The 24,282-nt window shown below is 43.3% G+C and overlaps 7 protein-coding genes across 9 annotated transcripts; 1 reads left to right on the forward strand and 6 right to left on the reverse strand.

The window, feature by feature from the left end:
* On the forward strand, positions 1–3,446 carry LOC135680522 (histone deacetylase HDT1-like). 2 transcript variants are annotated; one of them, XM_065194490.1, is made up of 10 exons: positions 1–130; positions 1,451–1,521; positions 1,602–1,822; positions 1,956–1,972; positions 2,073–2,111; positions 2,205–2,380; positions 2,600–2,680; positions 2,820–2,928; positions 3,004–3,142; positions 3,226–3,446. In XM_065194490.1, the coding sequence occupies exons 1-10, from the start codon at positions 118–120 to the stop codon at positions 3,287–3,289; spliced, it is 930 nt and encodes a 309-aa protein (XP_065050562.1). In that variant the 5' UTR covers positions 1–117; the 3' UTR covers positions 3,290–3,446. The 2 variants fall into 2 exon arrangements, with proteins under 2 accessions (XP_065050562.1, XP_065050561.1); XM_065194489.1 differs by having other exon boundaries at positions 3–130; positions 2,061–2,111.
* A 205-nt stretch (positions 3,447–3,651) lies between these two features.
* On the reverse strand, positions 3,652–5,686 carry LOC135588893 (sugar transport protein MST8-like). Its single transcript, XM_065081235.1, has 4 exons — positions 5,449–5,686; positions 5,028–5,350; positions 4,325–4,954; positions 3,652–4,253 (listed from the first exon to the last, which is right to left on the reverse strand). Exons 1-4 carry the CDS (start codon positions 5,579–5,581, stop codon positions 3,801–3,803), a joined length of 1,539 nt encoding a protein of 512 aa, XP_064937307.1. The 5' UTR covers positions 5,582–5,686; the 3' UTR covers positions 3,652–3,800.
* Positions 5,687–5,887: 201 nt separating this feature from the next.
* Positions 5,888–6,403, reverse strand: LOC103994397 (calcium-binding protein PBP1-like). The gene has a single exon (XM_009414717.3). It carries the CDS (start codon positions 6,377–6,379, stop codon positions 6,041–6,043), a length of 339 nt encoding a protein of 112 aa, XP_009412992.3. The 5' UTR covers positions 6,380–6,403; the 3' UTR covers positions 5,888–6,040.
* A 2,705-nt stretch (positions 6,404–9,108) lies between these two features.
* Positions 9,109–15,807, reverse strand: LOC135680524 (mRNA cap guanine-N7 methyltransferase 1-like). Of its 2 annotated transcripts, XM_065194491.1 has the most exons (13): positions 15,662–15,807; positions 15,409–15,545; positions 14,849–14,917; positions 14,571–14,642; positions 13,650–13,751; positions 12,882–12,938; positions 12,534–12,672; positions 11,413–11,477; positions 11,235–11,285; positions 10,648–10,710; positions 9,660–9,783; positions 9,526–9,587; positions 9,109–9,462 (listed from the first exon to the last, which is right to left on the reverse strand). In XM_065194491.1, exons 1-13 carry the CDS (start codon positions 15,798–15,800, stop codon positions 9,370–9,372), a joined length of 1,173 nt encoding a protein of 390 aa, XP_065050563.1. In that variant the 5' UTR covers positions 15,801–15,807; the 3' UTR covers positions 9,109–9,369. The 2 variants fall into 2 exon arrangements, with proteins under 2 accessions (XP_065050563.1, XP_065050564.1); XM_065194492.1 differs by lacking the exons at positions 9,109–9,462; positions 9,526–9,587 and adding an exon at positions 10,069–10,150.
* A 272-nt stretch (positions 15,808–16,079) lies between these two features.
* On the reverse strand, positions 16,080–17,876 carry LOC103994101 (anthocyanidin reductase ((2S)-flavan-3-ol-forming)). The gene is made up of 6 exons (XM_009414393.3): positions 17,640–17,876; positions 17,402–17,568; positions 17,112–17,312; positions 16,878–17,037; positions 16,585–16,798; positions 16,080–16,499 (listed from the first exon to the last, which is right to left on the reverse strand). The coding sequence occupies exons 1-6, from the start codon at positions 17,758–17,760 to the stop codon at positions 16,307–16,309; spliced, it is 1,056 nt and encodes a 351-aa protein (XP_009412668.2). The 5' UTR covers positions 17,761–17,876; the 3' UTR covers positions 16,080–16,306.
* A 1,880-nt stretch (positions 17,877–19,756) lies between these two features.
* LOC135680525 (uclacyanin 1-like) lies at positions 19,757–20,594 on the reverse strand. The gene is made up of 2 exons (XM_065194501.1): positions 20,336–20,594; positions 19,757–20,258 (listed from the first exon to the last, which is right to left on the reverse strand). The coding sequence occupies exons 1-2, from the start codon at positions 20,484–20,486 to the stop codon at positions 19,894–19,896; spliced, it is 516 nt and encodes a 171-aa protein (XP_065050573.1). The 5' UTR covers positions 20,487–20,594; the 3' UTR covers positions 19,757–19,893.
* An 871-nt stretch (positions 20,595–21,465) lies between these two features.
* Positions 21,466–23,476, reverse strand: LOC103994099 (polyubiquitin). Its single transcript, XM_065194493.1, has 2 exons — positions 23,330–23,476; positions 21,466–22,829 (listed from the first exon to the last, which is right to left on the reverse strand). Exon 2 carries the CDS (start codon positions 22,827–22,829, stop codon positions 21,684–21,686), a length of 1,146 nt encoding a protein of 381 aa, XP_065050565.1. The 5' UTR covers positions 23,330–23,476; the 3' UTR covers positions 21,466–21,683.
* Between the last annotated feature and the right edge of the window lie 806 nt (positions 23,477–24,282).

Genomic DNA, 24,282 nt, shown 5'->3' on the forward strand with positions numbered 1-24,282 from the left:
GGGTCTTCTCCCCGGCTTTAAAATGACTCGTGGATCCCGCAAAACCCTAAATCGTCACTCCACTCGCCAGTTGCTTCGCGCGCCCCTCTCTTCCCGGCATCCCCGTTTCCCATTGCCATGGAGTTCTGGGGTAATCTGCCTCGACTTCCCTTCCTTCTTGTTGTATCCGTCCCCCTTCTCTCTCGATTTGGTCCATCTGTTCGACTATGGATTTGGATATCTGCCCTCCGACCGCTCATTTTGCCTCGTAACCGTTGATGACCTTGTAGTTCATGAGATTATCTGCGAGCATCTTGGGTTTTTGGGTTCTTATTCATCATGTTGTGTTCATTTCTCTGTTTTTTGGATCTTGTTTTGTGGCACTGCGTCCCAGATAGTTACTTTCACCACCTATTCTGAAGCACCGTGAACTATTCTTCCAGATTTTCGCATCTTGATACTGTGAAATGGTTTCTCTTTCATACTCGAGGTCCGTATTTTCTTCATGTCATTCTTGGCGGTGGACTTCGACGAATTATGTGATGCTTCGAATGAACGCAGAAAGAGGCCCGCACGGGAAAGCTATATGCATTAAAGATACATCATAAAGCATTTCTGATGAATCCGCTCAAGAATATAGTTTTTTTCCGGGAACATTCTCAGTGATGATCAATAGCAATGTGATAGGATCCGTTACATGGTCGACGTTTATGTATCTCGTGCAGTTTAGTCTTGCAGTGGGTTATTGTAAATTGGTTACAAAAGATAGTTTACTGTCACATTCTTGTGTTGTATATACCTAATGAAATGGTAGTGTCCCTTGGATACTGGAGGGAAAATGAGGGAGGTTCTTATCTTTAGTTTCGTGATGGGGGATTATAAGGTGTTTCTTCCTCTCTTTTTTTCGTTTGTTTAATAAAAAAAGTTGGTGTTCTAATTGCGATAAGCAGTCACAAGCACTTGGCAGCAACTAGTTACATCTGGCTGGATAGTGCACTGTGAATGTACTGGTGAAACCAATGCGGAACCTACTTTTTGTAAACTTTCTTGATGTCATGATAGGTTCATAATTGTTTTATTTTTATACCATAAATATTCTGAGTGTTGCCACCACCTTTAGCATCGGTGGAAAAAAAAGAAAAGAATAAACTCAGCTAAAAGTTTCTTGGCTAGAACTTGAATGATTATTGTTCTCTGAATCCCCTTTGGTTTTTTATGATATTCTCTTCAAGTCCTAGCTTTTTTTTCAATTCAGCCAACGTTCTCGTTCCATTTCCATTATTAATCGTGTTTATCATTTTGTGCAATTTTTTGTTCTTAGTCTAACATTGGTGAGTTGTGACTTGTATGCTGCCTTGGCTATTAAGTTGTTATAAGTTCCCCCCTTTAAAAAAGATCCTACCTTATATTTTCTCGATGTTTCTACCTGTAGCATTGTTTTCATTCATCTAATTTTGCTGCAAATTTTCAGGTGTGGAGATTAAGCCTGAAGAGACTGTCAAGGTTGATCCTGGAGAGGATAAATATCTGCATCTTTCTCAGGTTTTTCCATGGCCACATATTGGTGTATAGTTCTCAATACTATTAAGCTATACTGCTAAGTATTATCTACTATTATGCAGGCTTCGTTAGGTGAGACTAAGAAGGACAAGGGACATGAGAACATACTGATCTATGTGAAGTTTAACAACCAAAAGTTAGTACTTGGAACACTCTCTGCGGACAAATGTGCTCAAATTCAATATGATTTGGTATTTGAGAAAGAATTTGAGATATCTCACAACTCAAAGAATGCAAGTGTCTACTTATGCGGCTACAGAACTGTTGCATTGGGGGGAGATGAATATCCTTTTTTATTTTCCCTTGGGAAGCTAATATACCTACTACTTCAGTCCAATGCTCATATGTCTTGCACTTTGTAAACATATTCTTGCTGCTATTGATTTCCTTGACTTGGATTTTGATTGTTGGCCCACATTTCCTGATTTTGATGGTAACGACTTGTTATGCTAATCTCAGTTGTATTTTTCACCATTCTATGTCTCCTAACAAAAGCATTTGCTACTCTGTTTGACTTCTAGAGAGTGACTCAGATGCTGATGAAGATATTCAACTTGAGCATATTGTAAATGGTGTGATTTTGAGTTTGCTTTGTTCTTTTATATTAATTTCGTTTGTGTTCCATATCTCAATGGTTTTGATGGTGTTTCTTTTTAAATTTTCAGGCAAGACTAATGTAAAGGATGAGCAACCCAAGTCCACAGCAGGAAAGTCAAATGTCTCTTCTGCCAAGGGAAAGCCTAAAGTAGCCGAACTGAAGAAGGCTGATAAGCAAAAGGTAAATAAGGAGGATGATGAAGATGATGAAGAGTCCGAGGAAGATGAATCTGATGATGATGAGGTCTGTGCGTCGACTGTCAAAACATTATAATCTTGTTTGACCCAGTATGTTAGAGGAAATTTATTTGTTCTGCCTGTTCTGTTTGTTTGGTGTCTTACTACTGTAGGTACTTTGCATTTTGTTGGCAAATTTCAAGTGAAGAAAAATATTTTATAATATTTTATTTTAGGGCTGTTGATAAGTATTTTTGTACTGTTTGCTTGATACTTCTTTTTTCAGGATACGGCCAAAGCTGATGCTGAAGACGATAGTGAAGATGAGGATGAAAGCTCTGATGAGGATGAAGCTACCGTTAAAAAGGTAAATAAATCTTTTGCAAATTTATTTAGTCATCAGTAATTTGGGTGAAACATATTCTTTGCCTATTCATCGGATTAGTTATTTGGCTGGAATTCTTGTAACCATGGAAAAAATGAAATCTTCATTGCCTGATCTACAGGCTGAGCCTTCTAATAAAAGACCAGCTGGTTCTGCCTTAAAAACTCCTGTTTCAGAAAAGAAAGCAAAGTTAAGAGTGTCTCAAGGATCAGGAGGGAGTCAGAAAAAAGGTAAAACTTGGCTCATTCGCTGTATCTTATCTATGTATCGTTCTATCTTGTACGTAACAAAAAATGAGCTCGCAGGTGGTGCCGGTAAGAAAGATGGCCAACCCGCTACCCCTAACCCTGCAAAACGAAGCGGAAAAACACCTACTACCAATGACAAGTCCAAACAGCAGACTCCTAAATCCGCCGGCTCAATCAATTGCAAGTCATGTGGCAAGTATGTTTCTAATTCTTCTAACATTCCTCCAGGATCTACTTGTCAGATATGACCAAGCATATAATTCCAATAATTCGCTCTAGGAAATTCAACTCTGACAATGGTCTCCAAGCTCATACAAAAGCAAAGCACGGCGGTGCCAAATGAGGCTTCTTTTCAACAAGAAGCATGCATGCAGCATGAGGATGCGGCTTGGAGATGAACCATGGGAAGTGATGGATTTCATTATCATATGGTGTTTTGGGCTTTAACAAACTTTTCGACTTTGGCGTTAAATGAGTAATATTTTGAAAATTTTCAAGTATTTTTAAAGTCTAATGTTGTGTGTTTAAGTGCCTGATGGGAGTTATAACTATTGTTTGGTCTATAATGGTAGAATTTGGAGATGACTGCTCGACTATAATCGAATTCACTTTGAAAGACATGCGTGAGTAAAGATGATACCGTATCTAAGAAAAGGTCAAATAGGAATTTTGCCAAAACACGAAAACATTGTCATCAAGTTTATAACGAACAAAGACAAATATTATTGACTGAAAGCAAATCTCCACTAGATACAAGTTATTGCGGCGGACGATGACTTAACTAAACCGGACTGCAAACCCTAAGAACGCTGTTGACTCAAAAGCAAAGACTGATGCGAACATGGCTGGATGGATTACCCTCGGTTTCTTCGTGCCGCCTCCATGTCGGTATCATCGTTGACGAATCTGGACCAGAACCAATGCTCCTTCCACACCAGAGCCATCTCTTCGATCGGCATGTTCTTGGTCTCGGGAAGGAACAAGGCGATGAAGATGGTCATGGCCACCTCCCATGCAGCAAAGAAGTAGAAGAGCCCAAACCTGAGGTGGCAGAGCAATGGCAGGAAGATCTGGGCCACCACGAAGGTGAACAACATGTTCACCGACACATTGATACTTTGCGCGGCTGATCTGACCTCCAGCGGGAAGATCTCGCTGGGCACCAGCCATCCCAGGGGACCCCAAGACCAGGCGAAGGCTGTGACGAAGACGCAGATGCAGACAACCACCAAGACGGCGTACGTCTTCGTTATCTCTCCCTGCCCGTTTGCGCCGAACTTGATCCCGATCAAAGTGCCCACAAGGATCTGATCCACAACACCGCCATGTAAGTATCACAAGGCTGATCACAGGTAGCTCGAAAACAAGGTTACCTTACCTGAGAGATCACCATCTGAACACCACCCTGGAGAAAGAGAGCACGGCGGCCAACTTTGTCAACGGTGATGATCGAAACGAAAGTGGCGACGACGTTGACCAATCCCGTGATGACGGCGGACATCAAGGAAGCGTCGTCGCCGAAACCGAGGGTCTTGAACAAGACGGGAGCGTAGAACATGACGACGTTGATGCCAGTGAGCTGCTGGAAGGTGGGGATTAACAAGGACATGCACAGCTGCGGCCTGTATTTTCTCCGCAACAGGGTGCTCCATGGATGCTTGACGACTTGGGAGTCTTCGCTGGCCGCGACGAGGTCGTCGTACTCGGCTTTGATGTCATCGGTTCCACGGATCTTTCGAAGCATGGACATGGCTTGCTCGTTGTGGCCACGCTCGATCAGCGAGTTGGGGGTGTCGGGGAGGAAGAGGGAGCCGACGGTGATGATGATGGCTGGTACGGCGGCAAGACCCAGGCCGAGGCGCCAACCCCACCCGCCCTCGATCTTGTTGGTGGCATAGTTCACCACGTTGGCGATGAAGATGCCAATGGTGATCATAAGCTGGAAGGCAATGTTGAGCATGCCGCGGAGCTTTGCCGGAGCCATCTCCGAGAGGTAGAGCGGAACGGACTGTTCCACCAAGTAGTAGCAAGATCAGAGCAGAACAGATTCATTATTAGTTTGATCGATCAAGAAAGCATACCTGGCTGGCGAATCCAACGCCAATACCAAGAAGGATGCGACCTATGATAAGCATAGCCACGTCCTTAGCGCCGCCATTGATTGCGGCGCCACCAAGGAAGATGATTCCTCCGCCCAACATGGAGATCCTTCTTCCGAAGGCCCTCGTTACGGCGGAGGCGAAGAAGGAGGCGACCAACGCGGCCAGGTAGAGCGAAGACGTGAAGGTCGTCAGGAGCTGGCTGTCGAACTCGCAGTACTGGTTCCTGCTCAGTGTATGCTTCTCCTTATAGTACACCTTGGGGAAGAATTTCTGCAGGAACGTATCCATCGACGTGATCCCCCCTGTCCTCGAGGAAGAAGAAGAAGAAGAAGATGCAAGTCGTTAGGCTAGATTGGAAGCGATGCAGAGTCAATACATCGAGGGATGAACGAGATGTTACCGGAGATTCCAATATCGTAACCAAAGATGAGGCCACCAGAGGAGGCCACGAGGCAGGTGACGAAGACGTAGAGAGTCATCTTCCCGGGGTAAGCCTTCGACGCACCAGGCGCCATCACTGCACCGCCCGCCATTGTTTCGAAACCAGAGGTTTCTGTTGGCACTAACAAGGTGGGAAGGAGGAGGAGAGAGGAGAGGGGGAGGAAGCTTGATGTCAAAGACACATGAATTCGTAGTGTATATATAGAGATTCTCCGGTTAGATTTGATGAGATGTATAGGATAAGATAGTGTGATCTTTCTAAAACAGAAATCACAACAAACACAGACGTTCGAGATTCTTACGGATTCATTGGGAACATAAAACTCCCATCTCATTTGAAATTTTAGATTTGCTGATCGCAAGACAGCATTGCAAAATCGAACATAAAGAATTCAATATTCAAAAACATGTATTTTATTATCTAATTATTAATTTTCTGTTCCTTTTCATAAAACATTGAGTCTGATGAGAGATTATGAGCGCACACATATAAATTACACACACTGGAGCTCCTCGAGGAGGAGGAGGAGAAGCGTTAAGTACTGAGCTCATCAAGGGACTTGAACGTCTCGAGAGCTTCCCTCACGGCCTTCCATGAGCTCGGGGCTCAACCTGAACATGAGCACGCAGAACTCCATCTGGTCCAAGGCTCCGTCCCCGTTCAGGTCCCCCTTCCTCACCATCTCCACAAGGTCCTCGTCGCCGAGCCCCGCCACCCCGATCGCCGCCGAGTTCCTCTTCAGGCTCTCGACGGTGATCACCCGCTTCTCTGGATCCATCAGCAGCCGGAACCCCTTGCACAGTTCCTCGATCAGCCCCTCCGTCCCCAGCCGCGCCGCCATCGTCGGAAGGAAGTCCTGGAAGCTATCTGGATCCTCATGATCAGCCATGTTCTTGCTTTCTACAGGGAAGGAAGCTGCCATGGTTGCCGGCTAACTAAGGCACCGTGAGCAAGACGTAAGCTTTTGGAAGGCGGGTGCATGGCTGGTTTGGCTGGATCACGAGGAGCTAAAGGAGGCCATGCATGTCGTCTTCCTGGAAACCGCACCTACGTGAATGCGACCTTAAGACACGGCATGAACCACGAGAAGCTCATCCCCGGGGTTGACTTTCAAGTCTCCGAAATGGTTCCCACGTGACTAGTCATCCAATGACTGCATGACGCGTCAGCAGCTCGTTCCTCGTCGTACATATGTGTCGCCAAGAAAACAATATAGGCAGAGTGTAGCGGCGATGTGGCAGCATATATCATCATACGTCTACTAGTCTTGGATGCTGTGCTTGTAGGATGCAATGGCGAGTAAATTCTAATGTGTGTTCTGTAATATGTACAGAGAATACGAGAAATGGTATGAGAATATGACGTCTTCCATCGTTAAAGATGGTGAGGTTTCCAAAGGTGGGGGTCCAGTTTTAGCTGTATGATGTTCACTGTGCAAAGAAACAGCTTTCATGAGGAAGAATGCACGTAGACATCGATCGTTTGAGTAATTGCAGACACATACAAAGACAGATGCTGTGCACTTGTTCTTCCCAGCCAACCATGGAGGATGTGGCCTTTCTCTCATAGATGTACCCCTCATGTATAGCTGGTGAGCTAAAACCAAGAGACTGCGTGGTTCAGATCTGGGAATGATTGATAAGAAAAAGGATCTGGTCATCTCACAATGCTTTCATAGTTCAAGAAAAAGATAATACCATAATGAACAGAATCTCTCTCTCTCTCTAAAAGTTTCCATTGAAAGAACACAAGAAGATCTACTCAACCAGATCACTGCAGAAGTTCCCTCTCTCTCTCTCTCTCTCTCTGTATATATATATATACATGCGAAAAATCATTGTTATGTGCAGCTCAGGCTTTGTTATCGGAGCTTCTCTTCCTGGTGACCCGAATATAAGCGAAGATGGCACCGAAGACTACAGTAGCAAACCCTCCGAGAATAACTTCAGCTCCTGCGATCGACTTATCCGACGTCCGGTGGTGCTGGGCGAGCCGAAGCGCCGCCGGCGAAAGTAGCCCTGGGTCTCCTCCGTCTGGACTCACGCTAGAGGACGGTGTCTCCGCCGGCGTCAGCCGAGCCGCTGCCTGACCGAGAATGAGCTCAAGAACGAAGATGAAGAGCAGAAGCGATCGAGCCATGGATGGCCAAGGGAGCTCAAAACTACTGATCAGGTGGCTCTTAGAATCTTGGAGTGGTGGCCTTATATAAAGTGGGAATCAGCAGGGTTGTTCTTCACGTCGTGGAAGAGGACAGTGGGACGACTGGTGGCCTTCGGCGATTATCGGTGAGCGATCCGAGTAGATTCGAGGTCACGAGAGAAAGCGACCGCAGTGTCTCTGTCAATGACATGAGAAGACAACTGGATTTAGCATTTGGAAATGTCAGATAAAAAGAAACAAGATTATGGAGATGCAAAGACATAGGAACGAACTGTGACAGAAAGAAATGGAATTCGGGATTTCCTTCTTGTCACAACTCGATGTCTGCATAATTGAGATAAGATGAAAGAAAGGTATCTGATCATTAGCTTACGATTCCTGAATCCGTTGGCTGTACCCTATCCATCAATCTGTGTGTATGTTACTACTTCCATGACCAAATAGCATATTATTAACCGTGCTGTCACATCTCACCATCCATCGCGCATGAACCCTCTGTGTAATGGGTCCTCCGATGCACGTAGCAGTTGATGCAGAAGCTGCAACAGGGGCTGTGCATGAGTAGTAGTACTCCAAACTGTTGTCTCGACGACTACAGAGAGGCAACTCAATGCAGTCATTTTCGTCTGCAGAAGATGCAAGCAAGCTTAAGTTTTGGAGATTAAACTCTCATCCGATGAGTTCTATCCGTCTCGATGTGCAACAACAGCTGGGCACTGCTTGCAGAGAGCGCGTCGCAACGTCGACCACTTGCGTTTCAATCAAGTAAGTTTTCCTCGAGCTCGCGTCGCATGGCATCGCATCGATCGTGTGGATTCCAACTCATCATCAGGAGTAGACATTTCAATAGCCACACGATTGGGACAGAAAAGGTCGGCAATGAAATCTTTGCATACCGTTCCTGAGAGACAGACGTCTACATCATCTCGAAATGTCTAATTTCTAGGATGTGATCCACCAATGGATCTTGAGAAATTACTTTTTGGCCTAGCAACATTATTCTATGATAGATGAGTCTCACAAAACAATCTCAAAGATTATTTCTCTTTGAGAAATAGTTGGTCACGAAAGATCAAAAATACAAAATAGCAGCATGCGAGTGGTCAACAACCACATTAACCGATTGAGTTGAAATATATACTCTGTTCTTTGATAGAGTCATGATCATAATTGATGTGGGGCACTTAGACAGGTTGTCAATCAAAATGATTGATCAAATTAGATGAAAAAGGACCAGATGCAGACCTTGTGATCATTGTAGGTTGTGTTCGGTCCTATCACAAGAGCTTGCTGCAAAGAAGGAAAAATGGAAGATGCCAACAAAATATATTTCCTTAACTCACAAGAGCTTCATGATCATCCTTTGCAAGTAGACAAGTGAAGATCTATCTACTTGAGGAGCTACTGCAATTTAAGAAGACAGATCCAACTGTTAGCAAACTCTGGTACAATCAGTCATTGGAACAAGTAAGATGCTAATTTTTTCTTTGTAACAAAAAATAAACAAGTAATCAGTCTGCTGGTACACCAGAAAGAAATTTTCATCATCAATTTATCTAACTTGCACTAGGAAACAGATTTTAGCCAAACCCATTTGTATAAATCTTATCCTGCTTGCTTTATTATTTGTTAGCTCCATGAGTACTGTCATGTAGACCCCAACGCTCTTTGTATGATAGCGCGGACTGGAGCACCATCTTAACCAAAACAAAAGAAAACTCAGCTACTGATGAACTCAATGTCATCCTCTGATATGTGCATTTTCCCTTTATTGATGTTGCTGTTCCTCCGACTTGAACTTGGCTGACCTCTCTGCAAAAGAGTCACCCTAATAATGTGATCCAATTCGAACCAAAAGTAAACATTGTTGGTTACCTTTCTCAACACAAACGCCAAGTAGAGGTACGCCACATCCCACTCGTCCTGAGATAATGTGCCTGCATGTTTCAATGTTTAGGAAAGGGACATCAGCATGAGGCCTAATAAGTTCACAGAATAAAAGATCTTACTTTGATCCTGATTTCCATCGCCTAGAGCACCGAGTCTTCGCATGAGGTCAACAAACTCAGGCTTTTTTAAAAACTCATTAACAAACTCATGTGAGTTTTTCACAAAAATGAGCTCCAGATCATACTGTGCAACAAAAAGAAACTAAAGAATTTGAGAATCAGTTGCAAAGAACAAAACTATGTTTGTTATAGGTGGTGTCATAGAAGATCATGAATGTCCAAAAACAGATGTTAACACAACAAGACAAACATGGTTGAACAAAACATTGTCAGCACTCGTTGGTTGAGAACCAAAAAATAGCTGAATAATGAATTTTAAAGACATAATTTTACATTGTACTTTAGACATGGAAAGAAAAATTATGGACTGATTGTGCAGACATGCATGCAAATGGAACCATAATCTCACCTGCTTGCTGGTCCTTGCCACCGTGGTCCCACTTCGCTCATTCATCAACATAAAACAAGGGGGAATGTTTCTTGCGGAAAGTCTAGGTTGGTTACACATAAACAAAAGGTGCCATGTAGAACAAATTACAAAATAGATGAGTCATTTTATGTAACTAACAAAAATGAAGTAATCAACTACTGTATCATCAGGTTAAATTAACAAGACCCATGTGGTAGGTGTAACTTCAGGATGAGGATATGTCAAATATACAGTACATGTTCACAGGCCAAATTAAAATAGATATGTCAAATAGACAGCACATGTTCACAGGTTACTTTTTGTTAAATGCTGACAACTTAATACGCATATAAATGATGTAAATTTGGCATATGCAAACAAACATTAAACAAAATGCACTAGTGACTCCTATTCCGAAATAATCAAAGTCATAGAAATAGAAGTCATTGCCAATTTAATCACGACCAGAAACAAATTGCAAAAACAAATTAACTGGATCATATGACATACATTAAGTAAACTCAACAGAGTATATTATCCAACAGAAAACCAAGTTCTGAAAGGAGTTTCAACCAGTACCTCTTCTGCTAGGCACTTGAAGACATGAAATGGAACAATCCACTCAGGACAATCAACAGCATCCTGCATGGCACTTAATTCAGTCAGGTACATAAGCAATTTGCGGCAAAAGCTTGCAAACTGAAACATCAAATGAACAGAAAGTCTGAAAATAACTAATAGCACGGCTTGACCATACATTTTTTTAAGATGGCTTGACCATACATCTTAATCGCATTGTTTAACTGAATTAGAGTAATATGCCCACATTTGGTTGTGCTTTTATATACACCAATGACTCAAAAGAATTAACTGAAAGATGAAACCTATTAGTCATAAAACAATTAGTTGCAAAAGAAGTCATACTAATTCAATCCAAGTTTATAATTTCAGAGAAACAGAACTCATAGAAGCACTTCTAAACAAAGGTGTCATTGCATAATAATAACAGAAGATAACATAATGCCTTATAACACAGTCAAAGGACTTTAGAGTTAGATGCTTGGTTTGGTTGTCAACTACAGATGCACAATGTAGCAGAAAGCCATAAACAAAGCATTTACTGAAAGTGGGGTAGAGCATAGAGAAAATCCTGGCCTTTTCCTTACCTCTAAATGAAACTTGTACTTGACTCCAAATGGGCTAGATGGTTTGAATTTCTGAGCCATGTCAAAGTGTTCAATTGTTACTACTAACACTTGTTAAAAGATAATATACTTAATGAATAACTGAATATTAGAAAACAATCAATAAAGGATTGGAGAAAAAGAGTAAGAGCTAGCTAACCTTGGAAGAATATTCTTCATCAAAGCATATCCAATAAACACTGTTCCCAAATTCTAATCCTTCAGCTGATTGCAAAGCAAGAGATAAACCATAAATGGAAGATCCAAGAAGGTTATACCATATATGATTTCCTACTATGGACACAAGGACAGAAGAGAAACATAAAAAAGCCATAATGTGAAATTAGAATGGCATCTGTGCTCTCTTATGTGCAACCTCCAACATCTTTTTGGGTATATATATACATACATGTATATATATGTATATATATACATACATGTATATATATGTATATATATACATATACAGATATACAGATATACATATATATATATACACATATATATGTGTATATATATACATGCATATATATATATACACATATATATATATATACATGCATATATATATATACACATATATATATACACACATATATATATACACACATATATATATACACACACATATATATATATATATATATATATATATATATATATATATATATACCAAATGATCTTGTACTTCAAGAAGACAGTTAATTTGTTAAACACTCTACATATTTGCTTCTGTAATGGTTATAAGATGAAATTAATTTGTGATAAATGAAAGAAGGGAAGTGTGTCTTCAAAATTTTCTTTCAGAATGAACTTAGTTGTACACGTCGGCACATGAGCAGGCTGCATAGCACCATCCAAATGCTTAAAGATCCCATTACATATCCTTCCCAATAGATAAAAGTTGTAACTCACATTACTATATATGAATCTTCTCGATGCAAATATTACAGATTAATCAAATTCCTATTCCAAATGAATTCAATAAAAAACTTCTTTCATATCTTAAACGAAGAGGGACTGATTAGAATAAATTTTCAGAAGGTATTACATTAGTTGATTAATAAGTATTCTTTTAGCCAAAACAGTTGAAAAAACTAAGTTCAAGCATCAGCCAAGCAGGTCTCATTAGTATTTCCAACAAAATCTTATTCACCATTACAGCAGAACAAAATGAAATAAGTAAAACTACTCTGCTATAGAAACATTACAAATAACGAAGTAACATGAAAAATTAGGAATTTCCAAACAAATTGAAATAAGGTGCTAAAATCTGAATACCTTCCCTGAGCCTTTTGATAATCACATTTGCATCAGGCATTGTCCCAATAAAAGTTCCTCCAGGCCGAAGCAATGCAGATACATTCGCCAATGCTTTCCTTGCACGTGCTTCAGTTGACCATGAGTAGTGTAAAGCAAACTGACATAGTTCATAAAACCATTTAATAATCATCTAAGCAACTTATTCTTACATAAGAAGTTTCAAGTTTACTTTCTGTTATGAGTAATATGCTACAAATAACTCATAGCACAATTGGTTAAAATCAGAAATATTGAAATATCTATAAGACTATAGTCCAGATTTCTTGAAGAAAACTCATGCAGCTCTAAATGCATCAAACTAGTCACCTGGCAGCTGCAAATATCAAATGGTGCATCATCACACAAATACTTGTCTAAGCGAACCTGAAATCAAGAAGACAACAAAAGTCACAGCTGGGCATCATGAAGTACTAGTTCTGAATATTATACATTAGAAGCCCATAGTATATATAGAATCAATATATAACATATGAGTACCAGACAAAAAATAATCTAAGCTTGATAAATTTTGCAAGCAACTGCTAGTATAAGAGAACGAAGTACTGGTAATATACTGATGCAATAGTAGATGGCTCAGTTTCAAACAATGTTAGAAGGAACGAAGAAGGCTCATCAACTCCGGCTTGAGAGTATCGAAGTCCAGTCGGATGCTTTAGATATAAATAACAGTGTAAATGGTGTACAAGGGACTCCATGGACTCTTAAGCCGTAATTTGTGTTATTAGACATCTTGCCAACAGGGTGAATGTTGTGGGGTTCAGATAAATTGACAGAACCTATAACTGTAACACATAGGGAGGCCAGCCTTAGTTGGGTTCACAGTGTATCTTATTTTGGGGAATGAGGATATCTACTGGATGTCTCCGAAGTTCAGTAATACATGACCCTTTTTGTCAAAAAAATACTTATGCAGCAGCCGCATCACAAGAAAACCATATAGAAGATAATTCACAAGAGAACCAAAAATTAATCTAACCTCCATCCTACTAGTCAGATGCCAAAATAAAAGGAGAGAAAGCACCTTATCTCAAGCTTTCATACTTAAACTAATGATAAGGGTAGAAACTTCATTACCTCATAACAATCAGCACAAATTAGGCGTGCAGGGAAACTGAACTTCTTCCTGCGTTGTTGCTGGTCTAAATCTCCATTATATCGAGTCTGACAGTCTCTAATCTGTATGCATCTCAGAGAAATATTAAAAATCTTATTATCTGAAACTTAAGCAAAATATGCAAGAGCTAAATGGCATCGCATATGTCGTATGGATTCTGTTGCGCATGACTGCAAAAAGATGGCTGGCCTATGGAAATTTAAGGGTAGCACTATCCAACAATTGAAAAAAATATCGTATACATGGTTCAGACATGTCTAAAGAAGACAATAAACATGCCATAACAGCAAAGTAAGTCATTTTAGACAAAAGATAACGAATGATACAGGGAGTGGAGAATGAAAATTTTATTTAGGAATGACAAGAAGGAACATTGGGAGGCATGTTTTCCAGTTTATGTGGTGCCATTTCCTCAGTGAGCGACATGGCAAGAAAGAAACCATGATAAATGGTGCTGATCATCAATTGGGACTTAAATGTCTGAGTCTGAACAAAATAGACTAGTGGAGCTGATTCTCAATTGGGATTCAAAAGTTAAAGTCTGGACAAATACAACCGAGGCATGATTCTTCCAATAAGATATCATCTCAAATCTTTATCCTCTCCTGTGTCCTTGCACAATCCCCCTCTCAAGCAAGCACCAAATTATATTCTTTGAACACAGAATGACAATTAACATTTTAATCAGCAATTCATTTCCAACTGCTGTAAAAGAACTTGGATGCAAATGGCATGAGTATTAAGATGCATATTTTCTGTAGAATACCTGAGGAACTACAGTATAAGATAACTCATTACCTTAGAGAATAGGATATTGTACCAATGAAGCATGGAGAATTATTATCGAATTATTATCATGAAAACAATATGGAGGCACTTACAGAGCCCTCTGCTATATCCACCCCCACGTAATATCCAATTCTTGCTTTGTCCCATTTGATCAAGTCACCACCCTAAAAGGGCAACAAAGGTTAACATGAACTAGGATACAGAACATTGAATAGTTAGCATGACAGCAATATCCAAAGAAGCTGAGCAACCAGCAATAAGCCGGATAAATAGTGAATACACAAAATGTGAACAAGCGGAGCATTTGTGGACTACTGATAGGTAGCATGGTATAGATACAGTAACTGTCCCAAACATTCACGCTACTAACCTTCCCACAAGCAATATCAAGAACAGCATCTTTTGGGCGAGCATACAGCTGAATGAGGACACTTTTAATCTGTGCAACAAATATGGCCAAAAAATATCAGTCGCGGGAGAAACAATAATATTGAGGATCAACATGAAGAAGTCAATCAGGAAAAGGCAGCTGCCAAGAAGATATTATCATATCTGAACCGCCCATCAGAACAAATGCTCAAAAACATCATTTGCCTTATAATCAATTTAACACAATGTTGGCCCCGAGAAGATGCTAAAAACATGACTTCTAAGTAGAAATATTACTTTCTAAGAAAATGCATTCCTTCTTCGACAACCAGTATCAAATCAGCAATCTGCTGGTCGATGAACAAGAGCATCAACCAATCAAATCCAGATGCTAAGATACGCACATTCAGAAGAGTGATAGAAACAACCCTAAAGCCCAATCCTAATCCAATGGACCAAAGATGAATGTGGAACAAGAACACCATCAACCACAAGGAAACGACCGCGAGAGCATTCCACCAGACAGATGTGAAAAAATGGCAAAAGCAAGTCACAGCGCACCCAATTGTTAAGCTTCTTCAACTGGATGATGGGGCTCGCCTCGCGCTCCTCCAGCGTCTGATTCGACCTTGCACTGTAATGATCCGCCACTCTTCGGGCATTCTCGAAGCTCTTATCCTCCACAGCACGGGATTCACCTGTAAAACGAGTGTCCAAAACCCAATCAAGAACCCTAATTTCCGGGGCCGATGACGGCGAATACAATCGGGCGGGGGAAACACAAGGGGGCAAGTCAAATCTTGCGTGGGACTACCGTAGGAATCGAGTCTGAGCTTGGATTTAGGCGGGCCGAAGGAGGTGGAGGGGGTTTCGTCGTACCCCCGCTTCATGCTTCCGCTTCTAAATTGGGAGATTTGAGAGGTCGAAGGCAGAGTGCAGCGGTAGATATACATCGATAATTTCCATATTAACCCTCCAAATCTTGTATATATATATACATATATATATACATATATATATATATGTATATATGTATATATATATGTATATATATATATATATGTATATATACATATGTATACATATATATATGCATATACATATATATATATATGTATATGTGTATATGTGTATATATGTATATGTATATATGTATATATATACATATATAAATATATATGTATTAATCGGGTATTAGTACGCTCGTTGATTCAGATTTCTGTGCAGGAATATTAATTGAAATTTCAGGCAAGCTTCACTGTATAGCATAATAGGAGTGACAACAACATGCCTTGCTGCTTACGGTATTCTCACCGCCGAGGTTCATCTCGAGAACATGGCATTGGAAGAAGACCAACACTACCTGGTTCGGAGGGAAAAACCACATCTACCATAGCAAGCATGGCTTTTATTTGAGTACCCTAAGGAAAGATGCCTCTCGAGTTACTACGCAAACCTCTCATGCTCCCTTCCCAGTTGTGGTTTGATGATGAGACCCTTTCGACTTCGGCTGCAGCAGTCCTACAGCCTCTGCAAACTGAACAGTATCGTCGTAGATGTCTTCCAGTTGCTTGTACTTGAACTCAAAACCAGCTTTGATGAGCTTCTCCGAAGACAGCATCAGCTTGGGCTTCTCGGGCAAGTCAGAGAAGCTGCGATTGATTTCGTGCCACACAAGTTAGCAATTGGATTTCAAGAATATGCTTTTGATTGCAGGAGCTGCAGGGTTTTGCTTACTCTGTAGGGACCTTGTACCGAGGGTATCGTTCTGAGAGGAACTTGGCAAGCTCCGGGAGACTCGTGTTGATGGAGCAGCAGATGTAGCGGCCGGAAGCCGATTCGGTCTCCGCAACAAAGATGTGAGCCCTGCAAATGTCCTCGACGTGGGTGAACGAGATGGAACCGGAGAGGGTTTGCATGATTCTGAAGCCGTCGATCAGCTCTTCGTTGCCTGTGGACACCAAAATTAAGGCCGAGTTCTCATATCAGTTTCTTCGATTCACCGTCTCTTCCGCTTCGCTCTTCCTTACCTGATAGCAAAGACACGCCGAGCATTAAGCTCAGATTAACCTCTGCGCCCAGCGCAGGGCCAATCGTCAGGGCTGGGATCATCGTCACGAGATCTATGCCGTTCTCTAGTGCAAACTTGGATGCTTCCTTCTCCGCCAGCACCTTGGAGACCGCATATCCCTGCACGGTGGTGCTGCTGCTTGTTACCGTGAGTTAGAGAACGAGCAAGGTTCGTGCAACTCGCGATGGCTTACCCAACTAGGGGGTTTCTTGGACGTTAAGTATGTGAGGTCCGACCAGGCCTCCTCATCCAACACCATACCAGTTCCTTTGAGCTCGTTGATGGAGACGCTGGCCGCCGACGACGTCAGGACGACGCGCTCGACCGTCTTGGCCTTGACGCACGATCTCAACAAGTTCAGGGTTCCTTGGATCGCCGGTTTGATCAGCTCATTCTGGCATCGAATTCAGAAGAAGAGATAAAGAACTGATGAGCAGCAAAAAGACACGCAGCAGTCTCGTGATCGAGTGGTTGAGGGCCGACCTCAGCGTCCTCGGCCGCCATGTTCACCGGAGCTGCGACGAGGAAGACGTAGTGGCAGCCGCTCACCGCCGCATCGAAGCTGCCCTCCTCCGACAGATCCGCTCGGAAAACGGTCAACCTGCCGAGACTCCGCAGCTGCTTCAGGCGACCAACCTTGGACGCATTCTCTGCACCAACAAGACAAACTGTCAAACACTGGTCCGGCCATGTCGGATGCTGTGGTCACCATAGACGAAACCTGGATCCCTGACGGTGACGTTGACAGCGTAGCCCTTCTCCAGCAACTGCTTGACGAGCGTCGACGCGACGAACCCATTGCCGCCGGTGACGCAGGCAGTCTTCTGTTCCTGGCTCGCCATCTCGATCTCTTCTTCGAGTGCTGTATCCTGGCTCACAGTGCACCTCTCGGCCACTCGCACGGCGTTAAATACTACGCAGGAAGTGCAGGTAGATCATCACGTTGGGTGTTCACCAACGAAGCCACAGTAAAGCTTAACCACCGTTCAAAGGCTGCTTCTTCGTCACCCCCACAACACCAAGAGTTATTTCCGACTCAACAGGGCCTCTAAATTGGAACTCTTATCCATATTGCTCCGGTCATAATCCATGAATCCAGTCATTTGATGAACTCGGTGGCAGGTAACAACGTGAAAATGTAACACTACACCGGAACGTTAGCCGGAGAAATGGCCCCTTGTCCAGGCTACTGTCAGACAAATTTGTCTGGTACACTGGACATCCACATGAATTCTTAGACAAGTGTTTAATTCATCACTTTGATGGGATATTGAGGTTCTATTGAATTTAGTTTATTAAGATCATGGACTTTTGAGAATAATCTTAAGAGAGTCTGGGAAAGTATGGTCTATGATATGAGAAATGATGAGATACGAAGAAAGAGGATGCTCTATGATATGCTGCTATACAAGATGGACCTCTATCGAACTTTCCTAAAAGAACCTATCAAAAAGATGTTCGGTAAGGGGAAGACATCATCTTTTTTTCTTTTGATCTCTTCCAGAACACCACTTTTAATCTCATCAATTAACCTACAAAAGCTCCTTTGGGGTACTCAAATAGTTTGGATTCCCCATCGGTAGACTGAGCTACCAGTCAAGCTTTCAAATTTTGGTGGAGTGGGACCGATCAAATTGGGTCAACGTCATGCTCGGTCAATCGGACGGGCTGCTCTTCACTGAACCGATTCAACCTACGTGCCGTCGCCCGCGATGCTGCCCCCCTCGGTCTTCGTCGCTGCAGTGAGCCCTCCCGCCTTCCCTCGCTCATATAAATGGAGCTTTGGAGGAACGACAGAAGATAGAGAGGAGAAGATGTGACAAAGGAAGAAGACGTGAAAAGGCTATGCGAAGTCCCACTTCTCTACCCGAATCCGACCAAAGTTTCTTATCCTCCTTGTCTTTGACATCCGATCGTCGATCTTCGTCGCTGGTCGGCCACCGTGCTCTTGGCAGCAACCGCAGAGAAGACAAAGTTGATCGGTTAACATGTCAACTTTGGTCACCAAGAGTACTTCTATATATTTTTTTTATTTTGTTATATTTGGATAATTTTTTGGATTTTCTTTGGGAAAGTCGTCATGACTCTCTTGTCGCTATACGGTCCATGAGTATAATCATTCAAATCAATTCAAGACATGAGTAATCTAGATTCCTGTATTAAGAATATAAATATCATTTGTTATATTTATTCTCTTTATATTTAGTCTTTGTATCATATAAACAAAGCTAATTCCTTTTGTAAGGAATACAATTCAAAAGTTCATTCAACTTTTAATAACGATGAGTGTTTTGTTTTTAAGTTAGTTATTGTATAAATTTTGGAACTTATTTAAGCTTTTCTGTTTGTGACGTTTAAAATCCAAAAATCTTTGTTTTTTCTTTCAACTTATCAAGCTTCTTATAATGTTTTAAGGGAATCAAAGTAGTGTTTTAATTACTTAATCAAATTTTCATTAGTAAAATCATAGCTCTTTAGCTATCGTGCTGTATGATTGCTAGAAACTCGGGTGCCCTTGAACTATTAAGTTATAGATCGGATCAAAGTAAGCACTCCTAGAGAGACATCTGCCTCCAAAGAAATTGCTCGTTGGACGATCAAAGTTATAAGGTCAACTCCTGCGGATGGGAGATTCGATCCACTCATCGTTGATCCTCCGTAGTATATCTGACTTGACTTTTGATTGCATCCCGGTGTAGAATAGAATAAGGTAGTGGCAAGCACGTCGAAGAAGAGGGAGGTTGGTCAAACCATGCTCCTTAGCGTTGCCTTCACATTGTTCTGATTCAACTACATCATCTACATGCAAATGGCACCACTCGGCATGGATCGTAAAAATGAAGGGAAAATAAGCTTCTTTATTTCTCTGGGATTGCAAGAAACACAAATACCCAATGTAATGCCTCGGGAATGAAAGCATGATCGAGTTGTAGAGTAATATCCAAGAGGAAATTAATCAAAGAAAGTAACTGTGATCAGAGGGCCAAGACCATCAGCACGACTCCCAGAGCAACCTTCGCCGTCGTGCGAGTCCTGCTGGGTGGCGCGGTGCTAGGGGCGGGCGGGGACGAAGCCGGCGGTGTCGGAGCAGCCGGCGAGACGCTGGGCGAGGGAGAGGCTCCGGGAGGCGGTGAGCTCGCGGTTACCACGTCGATCTCGATCTTCATGCCCCTGCTGCAGTGGCCGGCGATCCCACAAATGAAGTACCGCTTTCCGGGGGCGCCTAGAGCCACGAGGGTGTTGCCCGTGGCGCTCTTCGACACCGGACTGGTCGCGTTGCAGGTGGCGTAGGCGGAGCTCCTGACCTCTACCACGTCGTGGCTCGACGTGTAGCTGAACGCTGCAATGGGCGACGAGCGATCAACTGGCTGCGGCTCGTGCAGTGAAGAGGGAGACAAGGTGAGGAGGAGAACTCACTTAAGGTGTCGCCGGCGCGAAAAGTCTTGTCGGAAACCCACTGTGTGTAGTTCGTGCTGAGATCCCAGCTGACGTCGAAGTTCGTGGCGTTTGCAAGCCCAGCGATGGCTGCCATGACTGCAACTGCTACTATGGCTCTCGGAATGGCCATCTTTGTGGAAGGAGATGGATGGAAGGGAAGGCAGCAAAGGAGGGAATTAAATAGAGCTCAAGAGAAGAGGGAAGGTTCTGAGAAGACTTTGGTGGCGGTAGGTAGCCTGCGGCCTTGTGGTTGTCATGGACGTGTTTATGGCGAACTTCCATGACCGGTGCAGAGTCGTCGATCTGGAGTATGACCCTCCAAACTGTGTCAGAGATGGCGGAACTTGACTGAATCGCAAGTCGCCATGAACCGATGATTTGTTGTTTATGCGTGTTCGCACAACCACTGCGCATGTTACTGCTGATGAGACAGGCAGATCAATCGGCAACTCCAATGCAAGATGGTATATGAAATCACCTCACCAGAAAGTTTTGTTGAGATGAATGTTTGTTGCCAGCGTGGCCAGAGGAGCTGATGGAACAAAGAAGGTGACGTTTCATCGTCCTTTTCATGTTATTTATTTCCTTGAACAATTGGTTGGCCAATAGGATGAGACATGGCCTGAGTTAGATCCGAAAAATATGGCACAGAGACAGCTTGGACAAATTGATACTGATCAATTATAAGCTGGTAAGTTGGGCTGCTGCCACCCTCTCTCGTAGACCTTTGAGACATGACTCATTTTAAGTGTATGCTCCCACAATCACTCTCGGGCAACATGCGAGGAGCACGACTCAAGCGGTCAGACGGGCAGAGATAATGGTCGCCAAGGAACATGACTCAAGCGAACAGACCATGCAAAGGTAATGGTCTCGGGCAACACACAACTAAGAAACACGACTCAAGCGAACAGACTACGCAAAAGTAGTGGTCTCGAGCAACACACAATGAGGAACATGACTCAGGCGGGCCGAATAGGTAATGGTCTCGAGCAACTCCATCTGATTCATTGTGCGGCAATCACGATGCGTATTATTCTTTAATCAGAGATTATTCTTTATAGTGAGAATTGCATCATAAATTATTGAAATCATGAAAGGCTGTCACATTCGCATAAGTAGCATCGCATATCGTGACAGTAGTTTATTATTGAACCGACGACAAACAGTAGTTTATTATTGAACCGACGACAAACACCGAACAGAGAGACATGAAGTCGAACATCGACATAAGAACACTTGAACCCAATGCAGACCAACAGACACAGATCACATGAGACACCAGGACAATGCAGCAGCAGCGGCGGCGGATGAGCAGGGCAGTAGCTCACTGGCCACCACGGAGGCGGAGCACCAGGTGAAGAGTGGACTCCTTCTGAATATTGTAATCGGCCAGGGTGCGACCGTCCTCTAGTTGCTTGCCAGCAAAGATAAGCCTCTGCTGGTCCGGTGGAATACCCTCCTTGTCCTGGATCTTTGCCTTGACGTTGTCGATCGTGTCAGAGCTCTCAACCTCCAGGGTGATGGTCTTTCCAGTGAGGGTCTTGACGAAGATCTGCATACCTCCCCTGAGTCTCAGCACCAGATGAAGGGTGGATTCCTTCTGAATGTTATAGTCGGCCAAGGTGCGGCCATCCTCGAGCTGCTTGCCGGCGAAGATCAGCCTCTGCTGGTCCGGAGGGATGCCCTCCTTGTCCTGGATCTTGGCCTTAACGTTGTCGATCGTATCCGAGCTCTCGACCTCGAGGGTGATGGTCTTGCCGGTGAGAGTCTTCACAAAGATCTGCATACCACCACGTAGGCGGAGCACGAGGTGGAGGGTGGACTCCTTCTGAATGTTATAGTCGGCCAAGGTGCGGCCATCCTCGAGCTGCTTGCCGGCGAAGATCAGCCTCTGCTGGTCCGGAGGGATGCCCTCCTTGTCCTGGATCTTGGCCTTAACGTTGTCGATCGTATCCGAGCTCTCGACCTCGAGGGTGATGGTCTTGCCGGTGAGAGTCTTCACAAAGATCTGCATACCACCACGTAGGCGGAGCACGAGGTGGAGGGTGGACTCCTTCTGAATGTTATAGTCGGCCAAGGTGCGGCCATCCTCGAGCTGCTTGCCGGCGAAGATCAGCCTCTGCTGGTCCGGAGGGATGCCCTCCTTGTCCTGGATCTTGGCCTTAACGTTGTCGATCGTGTCCGAGCTCTCGACCTCGAGGGTGATGGTCTTGCCGGTGAGAGTCTTCACAAAGATCTGCATACCACCACGTAGGCGGAGCACGAGGTGGAGGGTGGACTCCTTCTGAATGTTGTAGTCGGCCAAGGTGCGGCCGTCTTCGAGCTGCTTACCAGCGAAGATGAGCCTCTGCTGGTCGGGGGGGATCCCCTCCTTGTCTTGGATCTTGGCTTTGACATTGTCGATGGTGTCGGAGGATTCAACCTCTAGGGTGATGGTCTTGCCAGTGAGGGTTTTCACGAAGATCTGCATCTGAATATAACACAAAAGAGGAATCAGCATCCAACCAAATAAAATAGATTAAGACCGACATAGATCAAACAGACAACCCAACATCATGTAAGAATAACACGAAATCGAACGAAAACAAAGCGACCTCTCTAAATCAACAAGGGAGAAAACAAGTTTCATAGATCAGATGCACAGGGGGGTCGATTCAAAGACACGCCTAGAAGTTTCAAGATCGATGACCAGATCCGTAAAAGAAATTACAAGGAAACGAAAAATCTTGTAGATCAGATACACAGGGGGATCGATCCAAAGATACATCTAAAAGTTTCAAGATCGATGACCAGATCCATAAAAGAAATTACAAGGAAACGAAAAATCTTGTCGACGAGAACAGTTAAATATCAGGAAAGAAACGATCGACATATCAAAACCTGAGAATACAAGAACAATACTCAAAGAAAAAGAAGAAGAAAAAAAGAAAAAATACCCAAAATTAAAAGCGAGTAAAGAAGAAAATATACCTTGGGTGAGGAAAAAGGAGACTCGCAAAGCTTCTTCTTCGGTAGCTGAGAATAAGTGCGACCGAATTCGGGCGCCCGGGAGCCTCCTTTATAGCAATTTCCTTGTGTAAGAACAGCCCCCGGTATTGTTACCGCAGACGATTCTTCGTATCGCCACCGCACACTTGGACGGATGATATAGCAGACGTAGGCCACACGGTTCCGTCATTTTCGGCAGGCCATCTAAATTTAAGCTGACGCTTCAACAACCCATACCCACTTTTCCTAATCGAGAAGCTTCTTCTTCTTATTCGTGGGTGGGTGACCTAATTGGGCCCCACGCGTTTTATCCAACCAAGAAGAAGGTAGGCCAAGTTTAAGCCGCTGTACAAGTTCCGAAACTTCACCCCGGGATGACGGCAACATTTGAGGTGGACGCGGAGTAGGTATCGGCTAGCCGACGTTGCTTGACGATGCGGGCGTTGATTCCCAGCAGGCTTTTCGTCGGCTGCTTCGCGGAGTTTTCCCTAGGTATGAATCCTCGTCTGTCTTTACGCTTGCTTCGTTTTGATCGCTTGTTCGAGTCGCTGCGATTGGCGACGAAGGATCCATCGGTGATCTGAGCTTCTCAAGTGTGCCTGGTACGTGTTTGTCAAAATGACTTGGGTTATCAATATGGTCTTTCTCGGTTTCTTTTTCTGTGTCCACGTACATCCCCCGCAAAGGCGCGTCTACGCAAACGCGCCTGACATTGGCCCTGGACGAAGCAAGGAACAGGTCACTGTTATAAACCTTATCTGCCAACTGTTTGTCAGAATTCAAAAGTTCTTTCTTTTCCTCAAAAACTAAATGCAATCGTATCTCATGTGTATCTGTGGGCGATACCACGTTCCAACCACTGTTTATTTAATTGACTTTAATTTTGGGGCTAAAAACCATCACCACAACAGCAGGAACCATTCTGATGTCTTTAT

This window comes from Musa acuminata, chromosome BXJ1-8, assembly GCF_036884655.1.
Source record: "Musa acuminata AAA Group cultivar baxijiao chromosome BXJ1-8, Cavendish_Baxijiao_AAA, whole genome shotgun sequence".
Classification (NCBI taxonomy): Eukaryota; Viridiplantae; Streptophyta; class Magnoliopsida; order Zingiberales; family Musaceae; genus Musa; species Musa acuminata.